We start from the raw sequence: 12,500 nt of genomic DNA, 5'->3' as shown, positions 1-12,500 counted from the left end.
GTGTATGTGTCTCTCTATGTATGTGTATGTGTCTGTGTGTTATTTTTTCTCTGTTTTTCTTACCATTGGTTTAAAGTCAATAGACTGTCTGATCAATTTCTCTTCGGACAAGGAGTAACGTGCTTCGGACGTGATCGCATCGACCGGACCTTTGTCGACCTGCTGTTTTACTGCTCTGAAGAGTACGTACAATGGCTCGCCAGCGCATTCACGCATAAATTTGTACAGTAGGAAGGTGAACCATGCTGACAACATTTTCTCCGCGACGCTTTCCGTTCTGGAATGTTCGAAGAAAGAAAGTAAGAAAGTAAAAAAGGAAAAAATAAACAAGAAAAAAAGATCGATTCATTAAGAATTTATAATACGAACGACTATAATTAACGACGATAAATATTTGTTTAAATTAATTTAAATCATTGTTATTACCTTCTCAAAAACAATTTAGGATGGCTCTTTCCTTCCGTACACTTTTCAATTAGATCCGCTAAAAGTGTTTTTAGAATATCCGTACAATATTCCATCTTACTTTGAAGGGTAACCATTATGAGACTTGCTACATTTACTCTGTCTCTCATCGAGAAATAACGATTACTTTCTAATGTTCTAACGAAAAGTAAGAGAAAGGTTTTGTTCATTATCAATTGACCGAACAAACGTAAACCTTTCTCTTTACGTGTCAATTCTGGTCTGTCCCATTGAAGTACCGGACTATTGTCATCACTTGGGAATAGTATCATCATCGCATATGTGCGATAATCGAGGAACGGTATACCGCCGCTTGTTAAATCACCAGTAAGATCGGTCATCTCCGTTTGTAATTCGGCGAAAGCTTCTTTACATTCAGCAGCTACACGTAACTCTAATATGTCCATTTGTTCTTGCATATTCTTCAATACTCTGTTACTTTCCGTTGATTTTCGCCTATAAGCTATTAGGAATGCGATAAAGACGAATACTAATATAACAATAGCCGCTATTACACCGATAAGCGCTGGCTTTGATAATGGACCATTCAAGCCAGTTGGCAAAGCATAACTGAGCTTTCCAATTGTATAACGAAGTGTACCGCCTACGATCACTATCACCTCTGGCAATTCTTGTTTGTTAGGAAGTCCTTCAGAGTCTAATGCCGGTGGTTGGGTCAATGGTGGTCGACAGGTTAATTGTTGCCTTGACAAGGATGTTACGTTGCAGAAGGAATTACCAATTTGTACGACCACGTCAGACTCTTGACAAGCTCGATCCAGATGTTGACCGTTGATCGTCAGGTAATCACTCTTGTAATACTTCACCTCCTCGTCGAAGACATCGTAAATCGGATTTGGATAGAGTAGGAATGAATTGAAACCGTGCTGTGTGAGATTCTGTACGCCGGTTACATTATCCATTCGAAAACCGTATTCCAACGGGTGAGGTTTCTCAGCATCTAACATTACGTTTTCAGGGACTTCGATCGTAGGTGACTTGCATATCATACTTTCCTGACTGATCACCTTGCATTCCGACACGAACATCTTCTCGTCGTAATAGACGTACATTTGCGGGCTCTGAATGTACCCTAGATTTTTTCCTGTTACTGAGATCTTTATACCACCGGCTGGTATACCCTTTGCTATCTTTACCTGACTTGCCACACCGCTCTCCACGCTTTTGATCGTTGGATCATCTACGTACTCGAAGAAACCATCGTAAAGACGATGACCACCGTCAAAGGTCATGTTCAACGTGCCGCTTCTCTTCCTGTCGCTGGCGCTGGTCATGCAAAGGGCTTCGTTAGGTTCTGCGCTTATTATCGAACAAGGAAGCTTGTCGATGTAAGCACGAATCTTGCTACCGGCATTCATATATTGTCCAGTTATTTTGATTACCGTTCCGCCGCTCAATGGCCCATACTTAGGTGATATAGAAATTATTTTTGGATCTACGAACTCGTAGTCGGTACCCGATTGACCATGGAAATTTTCGATCTTGACGATTACAGGACCGCGTCTGTCTTTTAAGTCGCCTGGACCATCGACGCGACAGACTATCTGTTTCGTACGGATGTATAATTCGAAATATGGTTGGCATACTATTCCTGCGACTGTCACGCCACCGTAGATGTCCTAGAAAATTTTAATAACGAACGGATAAAACTATCTGACGACGTAAAAAAAAATAAAACTTTTCAAAGATGTGTGAAACGTGTTAAAATTTTTGATGGATTTAAAAAAAAAAAAACAAAAAAAAAAAAAAAAAAGAACTACCTATATTTTTACGAAACACATTTTTGAATACATAGCTCGTAATACCTTGAACGTTTTGCCAAGATTTATACCACGTATCGTGATGTTGGTGTTACCCTCCCATGGTCCCATTTGTGGTTCAAACATATGTATCTCTGGATTTGGACAAGTTTGATTTCTATCCAGCCACGGACCTGAACCACGATCGCACTGATCCTTGACCTCGCATTTATCCGAACTCTGACACCATCCGCAGCCATATTTCTGTGCCAGAGCTAAACACATACCACAGTTGTCCGCCATATCACGACATCTGTATATCACCAAGTGGATATTGTCAGGATTATCTAAAGGTTTCGAGCCACCCCAGATTACTGCGAATGGTACAGTGATATTTGGTGCACGAGATGTGTAAGAAAATTCTGTCTCGTCGCAGTAGATTGTATCGGCCAAAAGTCTCGCGTTTACACTGGTCACTCGACCCTCGATATTGAACTGACATACGAATCGTGTTTGTATGATGAATTGCTGCAAAATATATTATTTCACATTTAGACATATTCATTATAATCATCGAATTATTATTTCGGTCGTTTAAAAAGTGGGAAGAAAAGAAAAAAAAAAAAAAAGAAAAAAAATTCAAAGTGAACTCTGAGAACCTACCCCTATGATATGCACTTTCACTCGTATTGCTTTTTTAATACCAGAAGACACAAGGATCTCTTGCGAATCCGTAGAATTGATAGTCGGACAAAATCCTGGTCCACTTCTATAACTTGGACCCATTCTCTGCAAAAACAAATCATCATCATAATCATTATAACCCTCATAGAGAAAGGAAATCTTTCAAGTAACAGACATTGTACACTTACGTTGACACCAGTGACGAGTATATCGTTACGACAATTCTCAGCCGTATCGTGTGTACATCTGTGACCGTCGACGCACCAATCGCAAGGGAAATCCGAGGATACGCATTGAGTGCAAGAGCTGTATGTGTTGCAATCGAAAAAAGTGAAATCGGTTGCAACGAGATCTGGCCCGTTGGTCATACGGACCGAGAGTTTAGCGGTAAAGTGATGTTTGCCAGGTGGTATTGATGGTAAAAGATCGGTCCTTGGTGTTGTGCAATTAACTCCATATGGTTTTCTCGATGCATTCGTTATCAATGTCTTGTCCAATGCCGAGAATGCACAAAGAAATTGTCCGGACAATGTTGGAAGATTATCGATAACCAATTCCAAAGTTCTTGCTGTGGTACGTTGAAGTTGATCAGGTGTTACCGATGTTATTGTAGTACATCTACCACTTTTGTAAGGTATCCAATAAAGTGGATCTTTAGCGGCGTCTTGACAGTCGCTTCGTAAATTGCACTTATTTTCCAAGGAACACCAACCGCAGTAAGGATCCTTAGCACCCAAGCAATCCCAGCAAGTCTTGTAAACCGAACACTCTTGCACTTTGACCTTCGAGACTGTCTGCCTCGTGAGTACGTACAGGTGCATTAGTTGCGAGTCGAAGAGCAAGTCCGGGTTCACGGGTGAATCAGGGTCGATCGCCAGGTCGCCATACTCAAGGGCTAAACTCGAACTCTCCACCACTACCTGTTTAAATGGAACAAAACACGCAGTAGTTGCATTAGTTTAAATCAAGGGTCTCTCTTTTTTCTTTTGTTTTCTTTTTTTCTTTCGTTTTTTTTTTTTTTTTTTTTTTTTTTTTATTTCATTTCGAAGATAACTCGCGTGCACGATCGACGATATTAGATTGATTAGAATGATTCCATCAATTCTATTGACAATTTAAGTGTTCAATAATTAAGATTGACAAGAACATATTAATCGACTGTTTATCACACGATCTATCACTTTCGTGTCATTTTATAATTTATTACTTCACATATAGAAATATGCTTTCAATATAGATTTTCTTCATGCAAATCCATTTTTTCCCATATTTCTTAAATCTCCTTTTTTTTATCCTTCATTTCACAAAATATCAAGATAGTTGTATTAGAGAATCAATGTTTCATTTCAAATATTAATTTTATTAGTCCTTTCATGGAAAAAGAAAAAAAAAAAAGAAAATGAACAGCAACACTCTTATGGTCATTTTATAATTTACTTTCCATACAGAAATATATATATATACTTTCAATATAGAACATATCTTAAGAAACTTCCTATTATTATTTTCTTCTTACTTTTCTAAATGTGCGTGCGTATATGTACACATACAAAAACAAACACACACACATGCAACTGATCAGCTGGGATTTCGTAGGAGAATCTCGAGGGAATAGAAAAGAAAAGAAAAAGAATAAAAAAAAAAAAAAAAAAAAAAACGAAAAAATAAAAAATAAAGAAAAGAAAAGAAAAAAATGCAGAAATTTCCTTTTCACGTGGCCAACGTAATAGCGACGTGGAATGAAACTACTCCAATGAGAACACAGTAATTTATTTTCATTGTCTGAAATTGTTCGTAGTATTAGCGACGAGAAGGGAAGATCTCTATCCAATATCTCTATCCTTTTCTCTACTATATATATATATATATCTTCTTCCTTTCTCTCTCTCTCTCTTTCTAGCATATTCTTTTAAAATCCACGTTACGTCGAAGAAACATCGTCGTTAACGACTTTTACTTCTCGTCTTTCTCCGCGTTATTTCGTTGCAAATCCAGGTGCAGCAGCAACAACAGTAACACAGCAGCAACAGCAATAGCAGCAGGAGGCTTGCATCGTAGCACTGCTTCATTTCCTTGGACTTTACCGCGAGAGTCTCATTCGTGGTCGCGGTTAAAGGGGGGGAGTCGGGTGGGTGGGACAGAGGGACAGGGGGGGAGTATGCGGTGAGGAGGATCAGTTCGGTTGCGAGATGGCAGGGTTAAAGGAGAGGGGTTGCAAATTAAATCTCGGAGAATGAACGAGTCTCTCTCTCTCTCTCTCTCTCTCTCTCTCTCTCTTTCTTTTTCTCTTTTTCTCTCCCTCTTTCCTGTTTCGAAGATGACGACAGAAGAGAAAATTCCGCGGCTTTTCTCTATCTCTTTTTATCTGTCTATCTTCCTCCCTCTCCTTCTCTCTCTCTCTCTCTCTCTGTCGCTCTTTCTTTATTTTTCTTCTACCAGCTAGAATTACTCGTGATTTTAATAAAAAGGTCAGACCACTTCTTACCTGAATGATAATAATAGTAATCTACGAGGATCACTGATCAAACAACGCAACATCTCACGACGACAACATCATCATTTGTTGTTGTTGTTGTTGTTGTTGTTGTTGTTATTATTGTGGTTGTTTTTTTTTGCTTGTTTTTCTTCTTTGTTTCTTTTCTCATCATTTCTTCCCCCCTTCCCCCTCCTTCTCTAAGAATATTAACAAAATGATCAAGCCTATAAGAATTATCTAACAGTATTTCCATATTTTGTCTATATGCATTTATGTTTGACATAAACAAAAATAAAAAAAAAAAAAAGGAAAGAACAATATCGTTCATATTGAACGCAGTAATCAATGAATTAGTAATATACGGGGATCATTTAAAAAATTTATCCGAAGCTCATATATATATATATATAAAATAATAAGCTTCGAATAAATAAATAAATTAATTAATTAATTCATTCATTCATTCATTCATTCATTTATATCTATTTTTATTTTCTACGTACATTTTTTCATTCGTACGAACGTTAATTGTAGTTTGGCAAAAGAATGATTAGATCAAAATACTTTCTCTAACTTTAAGGAAAAAGTAATGCCACCGGTCTGATCGATTCTAAAGTTATAGTTTTCTAAACTGACGGAAACAAAGAATGAAAAGGAAACGAAACGAACGGTGATGGAAAATTCTTGGAGGTAAAAAAAAAAAAATGAAAAGAAAAAGAAAAGAGTACGGCCATCGGAGAGAGAAAGAGAGAAAGAGACAGAGAGAGAGAGAGAGAGAGAGAGAGAGAGAGAGAAAGAGGGGAAAGAGAAAGAAAGAGAGAGAGAGAGAGAGAGATAGAGATACGACACGGGTACAATCTTTTCTTTTTATTTTATTTTCTTTCATTTTATTTTACTTCTTGGTTTGTTGGTTTGTTTCCTGATACAGAACGAAACTACATTTGAAGAACCTATGGAGTTTTATTACATCAGACGACAAACTTGTCTTGGCTCACTTAATTTTGTTTTCGTCTTTTTTTTTTTTTTTTTTCTTTTTTCTTTTCATTTCTTTTCTTTTCCCCCTCATTTTATATTATATCTAGGAGATCTCATGGGTTAAAAAAAAAAAAAAAAAAAAAACAAAACAAAAATGTATCGAATTGGTTGTCGAACATCAGAAAACTTGGCGTGTTTGTTAAAACGATTAATAATAATTATCAGGACGTTATCAAGACGATTAATAATAATTATCAGGATATTTTATCGTCAGGCATATCATGAAAACTTTGATTGGCTCGTATAATTTAAAAAGAATTTTCTTTTTTATACAGAAGTTTTTATACAGGTTTAAAAAATATTGAATTTGGTTGTTTGATTTTTCGGAAAGAAAGAAAGAAAGAAAAAAAAAGAAGAGAAAAACGACGTGTTTATTTAATTAATAATAACTATTATTGTATTTAGATATTTTATTGGCTTACGTCAACGTGTAGGAATTTATTCAATAATTTTTATTCAAATAAACAAAATATTTTTTTATTGCGAAACTTTAATAATGCACGATGGTCAAGCTAATAGCGTGCTATTTTTTTTTATATACGTACATGTGTCCATATGCGTGTTTTTTAATTGGATATAAAATATAAAATATACAAAAATTCCAATACAACGTACACATTACTTCTTATTAATCAATTCTAACTACAATGCATTTGAGCGTAAATTTTGATCAAAGTGAAACATACAAAATGAAACATACAGAACGAACAATTGGGATCTACGCAGTCGTAGAGGAAAAAAAATATATATATATATATATATATTTTTTTTTTTTTTATTATTTCACGGTAATTAATAATCAAAAGAGAATAATTGAATTCGTGATCGATCATCGATCATTAGATCATTGGATTTAGTAAAAAAAAGAAAAGAGCGAAGGATTGCAATCTAGATAATTATTAAAACAAAAATTGTTTAATCATTCGACATTAATTAATAATCGAAAAATGATGTAGTATCGAGCTCGTGATATCATCGATTAATAGAATTAGGAAAAAAAAAAAAAAAGAAAAAAAGAACGAATGAACGAACGATTGCGATCATCCTATTGCTACTTGGTATAATAAAAATTGTTTAATTATTCGATGCTAATTAATAATCGAAAAACGATGTAGTATCGAGTTCGTGATATCATCGACCGATAGATTTAGAAAAGAAAGAAAGAAAGAAAGAAAGAAAGAAAGAAAAAGAGAACGAACGATTGCGATCGAGCTACTAACTACTTGTGCAATAAATTAAAAATTGTTTATTTATTCTGCGCTAATTAATGATATAAAAAAAAAAAAAATGAAAGAAAGGAAAAAAACCAAAGAATTTATTATACTCGATGATATCCATTAAAAAAAAAAAAAAAAAAAAAGAAAGACAAGAGAAAAGGAAAAAAATTAGAAAGAAAAATAAAAATCAAAGAGTAGTAGTACAAGAGTCAAGTTTCCTCCTTTCCCTCCTCCTCCTTCCCATCTTCCTTCTCCTTTTTGTTCTTCTATTTCTTTTTCCCCTTCTTCTTGTTCTTCTTGTTCGGTAGCTTCTCTCGTTGCATTCTCGGTGGTACAGAATAACGAGGATGATTAGTATCGCGGCGCCATCCTGCCGGTTAATCGTGCTATTCGTCGAGTAAAGAAAACTTCGGTAGTTTCGTCTCCTTATCCCCCACCTTCCTTCCCACTCATCCTCCATCCTTCTCTACCCCGTGTTGTGTGCGTTCGGTGAACGTGCTTGTAAACTTCGTGTCCTCGTCGAAGGTAAGATAGAGAAAGAGCAAAAAGAGAGAGAGAGAGAGAGAGAGAGAGAGAGAGAGAGAGAGAGGGAGAGTATGAGAAGAAGAGGATGAGGATGAAGATGAGAAGGATGAAGATGAGGAGGTGGAGGAGGTTTGAGGAAAGGGTTAGGAGTACCTTTCTTGGTGAACCTGCATGTTACACACAAAGCTTCTTAATGGCCATGCAGAGGCTCCGTCGAGGCGGAGGTTATATCTGGGGTCAGAAATACTTACAAGAAGAAGGAGGAGGAGAAGGAGGAAGAGGAAGAAGAAGAGGAGAAAGAGGAGGATGAGGAGGAGGAAGGATAGGAGACGTTGCTGTTGCTTGCTGGTGCTGCTGGTGCTGTTGCTGTTGCTGGTACTGGTGTTGATGTTGGTGTTGGTGTTGGTATTGGTATTGGTGTTGCTGCTGTTGCTTTTGCTGGATCGAGAGGAACGAAGAAATAGTAGGGAGGAGTTGAAGAAGGAGAAAAACCACTAGAAGCTTCGTACGAAAGAATTACGATGACAACGATCAGGATGGTGATCATGCTGATGAAGCTCCTGATGATGATAAAAATAATAATAATAATGACGATGACGATCACGACGACAACGACGACGACGACGACGACGACGACGACGATGATGATCATGATGGTGATCATGATGATGATGATGATGATGATGATGATAATAATAATGATTACGACGATGATGCTTATGTTATCGGTTGAATCTATCCGGCTAACATATTTTTATTTATTTATCTTTTTTTTTCTCTTTCATTTTTTTCCTTTCGTGTTTCTTGCCTTTGTCATCGAGAAAACATCATGTACGTGACGTATAGATAAATAATAATTATAGTAATTATTCTAGAACTATTCCGATAGAGGGAAAGAAAGAAAGAGAGAGAATGAGAGAGAGAGAGAGAGAGAGAAAGATATATGTATATTTTAATTACCTGGCTATCTTTATTATACTTATCTCTCTCTCTCTCTCTTCCTCTCTCTCTTTTTTTTTTCATGTTCTCAGATGGTTCTCCTTTTTCGATTCGTATACATGATGTATGTATGTCGTGGTTACATGTCGGCAAACGGCAATCGGTCGTTTAGCTTGAAATAAAAAAGGAATTGGCGGTCGACATTCCTGAATCGATTTCGAGAGCCGGTGCATGTTAGTAAAGTAACGTCGTACCCGGCCATCGTAACACGTTAGCATGTTCGTGCGCATTAATGGCTTTCGTTACTACGAAAATCCATGGGTTTAAGCGTCTTCGACGATTTTCCATTTTTTTTTTCTTTTTCCTTCCTTCTTTTTTACTCTCATTCTTTCTCCTTATTCATTTCTTTTCGTCACATTCCTTTCGTTTTTCTTCTTTCCTTTCTTTCTTCTTTTTTTTTTTTTTTTCTTTTCCGAACAATTATCACACCAAAAAGTATCAATATTTTATTTTTTTTTTTCTATACGAGTAATATCTCTCCATTATATATTATTATTAATTTGTATCATCCGATTGTGTTAATTGTTACATTGATTTTATTGATGATTATACGATATATATATATATATATATACATATATATATATATATATATATATATGTATATAATATGTAAACGTTTTTCCGACAAAACCATTGTTTGCTATGAATGGTAGAGAGAGAGAGAGAGAGAGAGAGAGAGAGAGGGAGGGGGTGGAGGGGGGAGGGATAGAGAAGATAAACAAACTACTAGGGTAAAATGTATAATTCGCAAACACAACTGTTACAGGGTGACAGAGAGAGAGAGAGAGAGAGGGGGGGGGGCAAAGAGAGAGACCCATATTATCTAGATAAACACCGATTGACCTGTTAATTAGGTAAATTCTGATATTTGAATATTTACAGTGTAAATGATGATCGATAGAATTACAGTGTATCGAGGTACGTAGTAACGATTCTATCCTATGTTAATATACAGATATGTATATATATATGTATATATATATATATATATATCGTATGATTGACGTTTATCGTTACGATTATTTAGAGATAACGACTGACTTTGCTGTTATCAGAACGACGATAATATTCATTTTCAAAGGGGGCAAATAATTCGATCGTGATTTAATATTATTCTAAGATGAATTTTCATTATGAATAGCGAGATATATTATTATTATTATTATTATTATTATTATTATTATAAATAAATATGTGAAAATAATAAAAAATGGAAAAAAAGAAGAGAGAAGGAGAGAAAGAGAAGAAAAAGAAAAGAAAAATAGAACGAACCGTGAAATTTGATCGTTTTCCATCATTGTTCCTATCTATTCCATCGAAATAAATTCGGAACAGAAAAAAAAAAAAATTAAAAAAATAGAAAAAAATAAAAAAAAAAAAAAAAAAAGAAAGAAAAGAAAAAAGAAGGAAGACACGTGTGTGAAAGTAGCTTAAGATACGGATTTCGATGGCCAATGCAATGGCACGCACGTTTTCGCGTTCTGTCAAAATGTCTCGCCCATTTGTGACAGGCCAATGCTCTTCTGAACGAGGATACCTACGATCGAGGAGATACGAGAAGAGAATATGTATGTTCCTTGTATGTAATGTATATACATATGTACATACGTATATATACGTATATATATATATATATATATATATATATATATATATATATACTATATATAGATATGTAGTTTGCAATGGCTTTTCGATCTAGGAACGTAGTAGAGACGATCATCCTTAGTTTTTTTTTTTTTTTTTTTTTTCCCCTCTACGTCTTCGCTTTGTTCCTTCCTTTCTTCCTTCCTATCTTCCTTCCTACCTTTCGTGGAAAATGAAAAAGTACGTGACTTTTGCGTGATATTATTCGATGCCACAGCTGCAACGATAAAACTAAAAGAAAATTTCCTTGAAAGGGAAAGATAAGAAGTGAAAAGTTTTAAATGAAAATTTTAAAGGAAGTATACTACTATGTATATAGTATAGATACGTTGATAAAAAGAAGAAGAAGAAGAAGAAAAAATGGAGGAGGAGGAGGAGGAGAAGGAGGAGGAGGAGGAGAAGAAGGGGGAAAAAGAAAAAAAGAATTTGATTAAAAATAAAGATTAGATCTTTTCTCTTTCTTTTCTCTTTGCTTCTCTTTTTTTCTTTTTTCACTTTCTTTCTTCTTCTTCTTCTTCTTCTTCTTCCTCTTTTCGTTAATAATTAAATCAAGCGTTCGAGAATTGATCATGAAAGTTATCGAAGTCACACGTTTCTCAAATACTTTTGACACTTTTTTGGAGTTATTAAAAAATTATTGTTCCGGTGGATAATCTTTCTTTCTCTTCTTTTTTTTTCTTTTTTTTTTCTTTTCTTCTTTATTTCTACAACATAGACAGGAGTCGAGAAAAAATTAAAAATAATATTTATTCCCAACAGCAAATAATTCGTTTGTATGTGATTTTACATGAAATAAATTTTACTATCTCAAATCGTATTCTATCGTATTCAAAGAAAGAAAAACAAAAAAAAAAAAAAAAAAAAAAAAAAAAAAAGAAAAAAAGAAAAAACAAAAAAAAAGAAAGAAAGCAATCTATAAATAGTTCTCTCTAACATTTCTATCTAAATTTTTTCTGAATAATATCTAAATATCAAATGTTCTACGAAGGATTTACATACTTTTATTAATACTGCATTACGTTGTTACGACTATAAATCAATATGATAGTTTTTCTTTTTTTTCTTTTTTTTTAATCATGAACATGGATATTTATCAGTGTTAGAGACCGAATTGAAATTAGAATGGAAAAACAAAACCAAATAAAGAGAAAGAAAAAGAAATGGAAAAAGAAATTCGAACCATCGCGTTCGATACTGAAGCGAAACAATGCGTTATTTATTTTTTTCTTTTTTTTTCTTTTCCTCCTTTTTTTTTTTTCGTGCACCTTGTTACATCGAGCTACGTTCGTTTTGCGATTGCGGTTTAGCACTCGACATATATATATATATATATATATATATATATATATACATATATGTATATATATATATATGTATATATATATATCAGATATGTGTAAAAGAATGGGGAAACAATACCACAATATGGAGTGATTTCTAAATATTCTTTTTTCCCCCTTTATATACTAATACACGATATTTCTACCCTCTATACTCCCTGGCCATTTTTCTTTTTTTTTTTTTTTTCTGAAAAAGTTCAAAGAAAAAAGAAAAAACAGTCATGTGCGCGCGCGCGAAAGAGAGAGAGAGAGAGAGAGAGAGAGAGCAATCAGACAACCGTTTTACGATCACGTGGAAACGAACGGAGATAAACTATCGAACAAAATTCGAGAACACGAGAAAAAAAAA

General features: G+C 34.7%; 1 protein-coding gene across 1 annotated transcript in view; it reads right to left on the bottom strand.

Moving 5' to 3' along the window:
- Positions 1-12,500, bottom strand: part of LOC124947167 (plexin-A4) — a 223,320-nt gene that overhangs the window by 2,447 nt on the left and 208,373 nt on the right. Inside the window, exons 3-7 of the mRNA XM_047488952.1 lie at positions 3,098-3,829; positions 2,889-3,014; positions 2,292-2,753; positions 427-2,105; positions 64-277 (exon numbers count right to left, since the gene is read on the bottom strand). Coding sequence (XP_047344908.1) covers positions 64-277; positions 427-2,105; positions 2,292-2,753; positions 2,889-3,014; positions 3,098-3,829 — 3,213 coding nt within the window. The remainder of the gene's footprint in view (positions 1-63; positions 278-426; positions 2,106-2,291; positions 2,754-2,888; positions 3,015-3,097; positions 3,830-12,500) is intronic.

This window comes from Vespa velutina, chromosome 2, assembly GCF_912470025.1.
Source record: "Vespa velutina chromosome 2, iVesVel2.1, whole genome shotgun sequence".
In the NCBI taxonomy this organism is placed as follows: domain Eukaryota; kingdom Metazoa; phylum Arthropoda; class Insecta; order Hymenoptera; family Vespidae; genus Vespa; species Vespa velutina.
The sequence above is the reverse complement of the archived record's forward strand: the minus strand, read 5'-3'. Positions and strand labels throughout refer to the sequence as shown.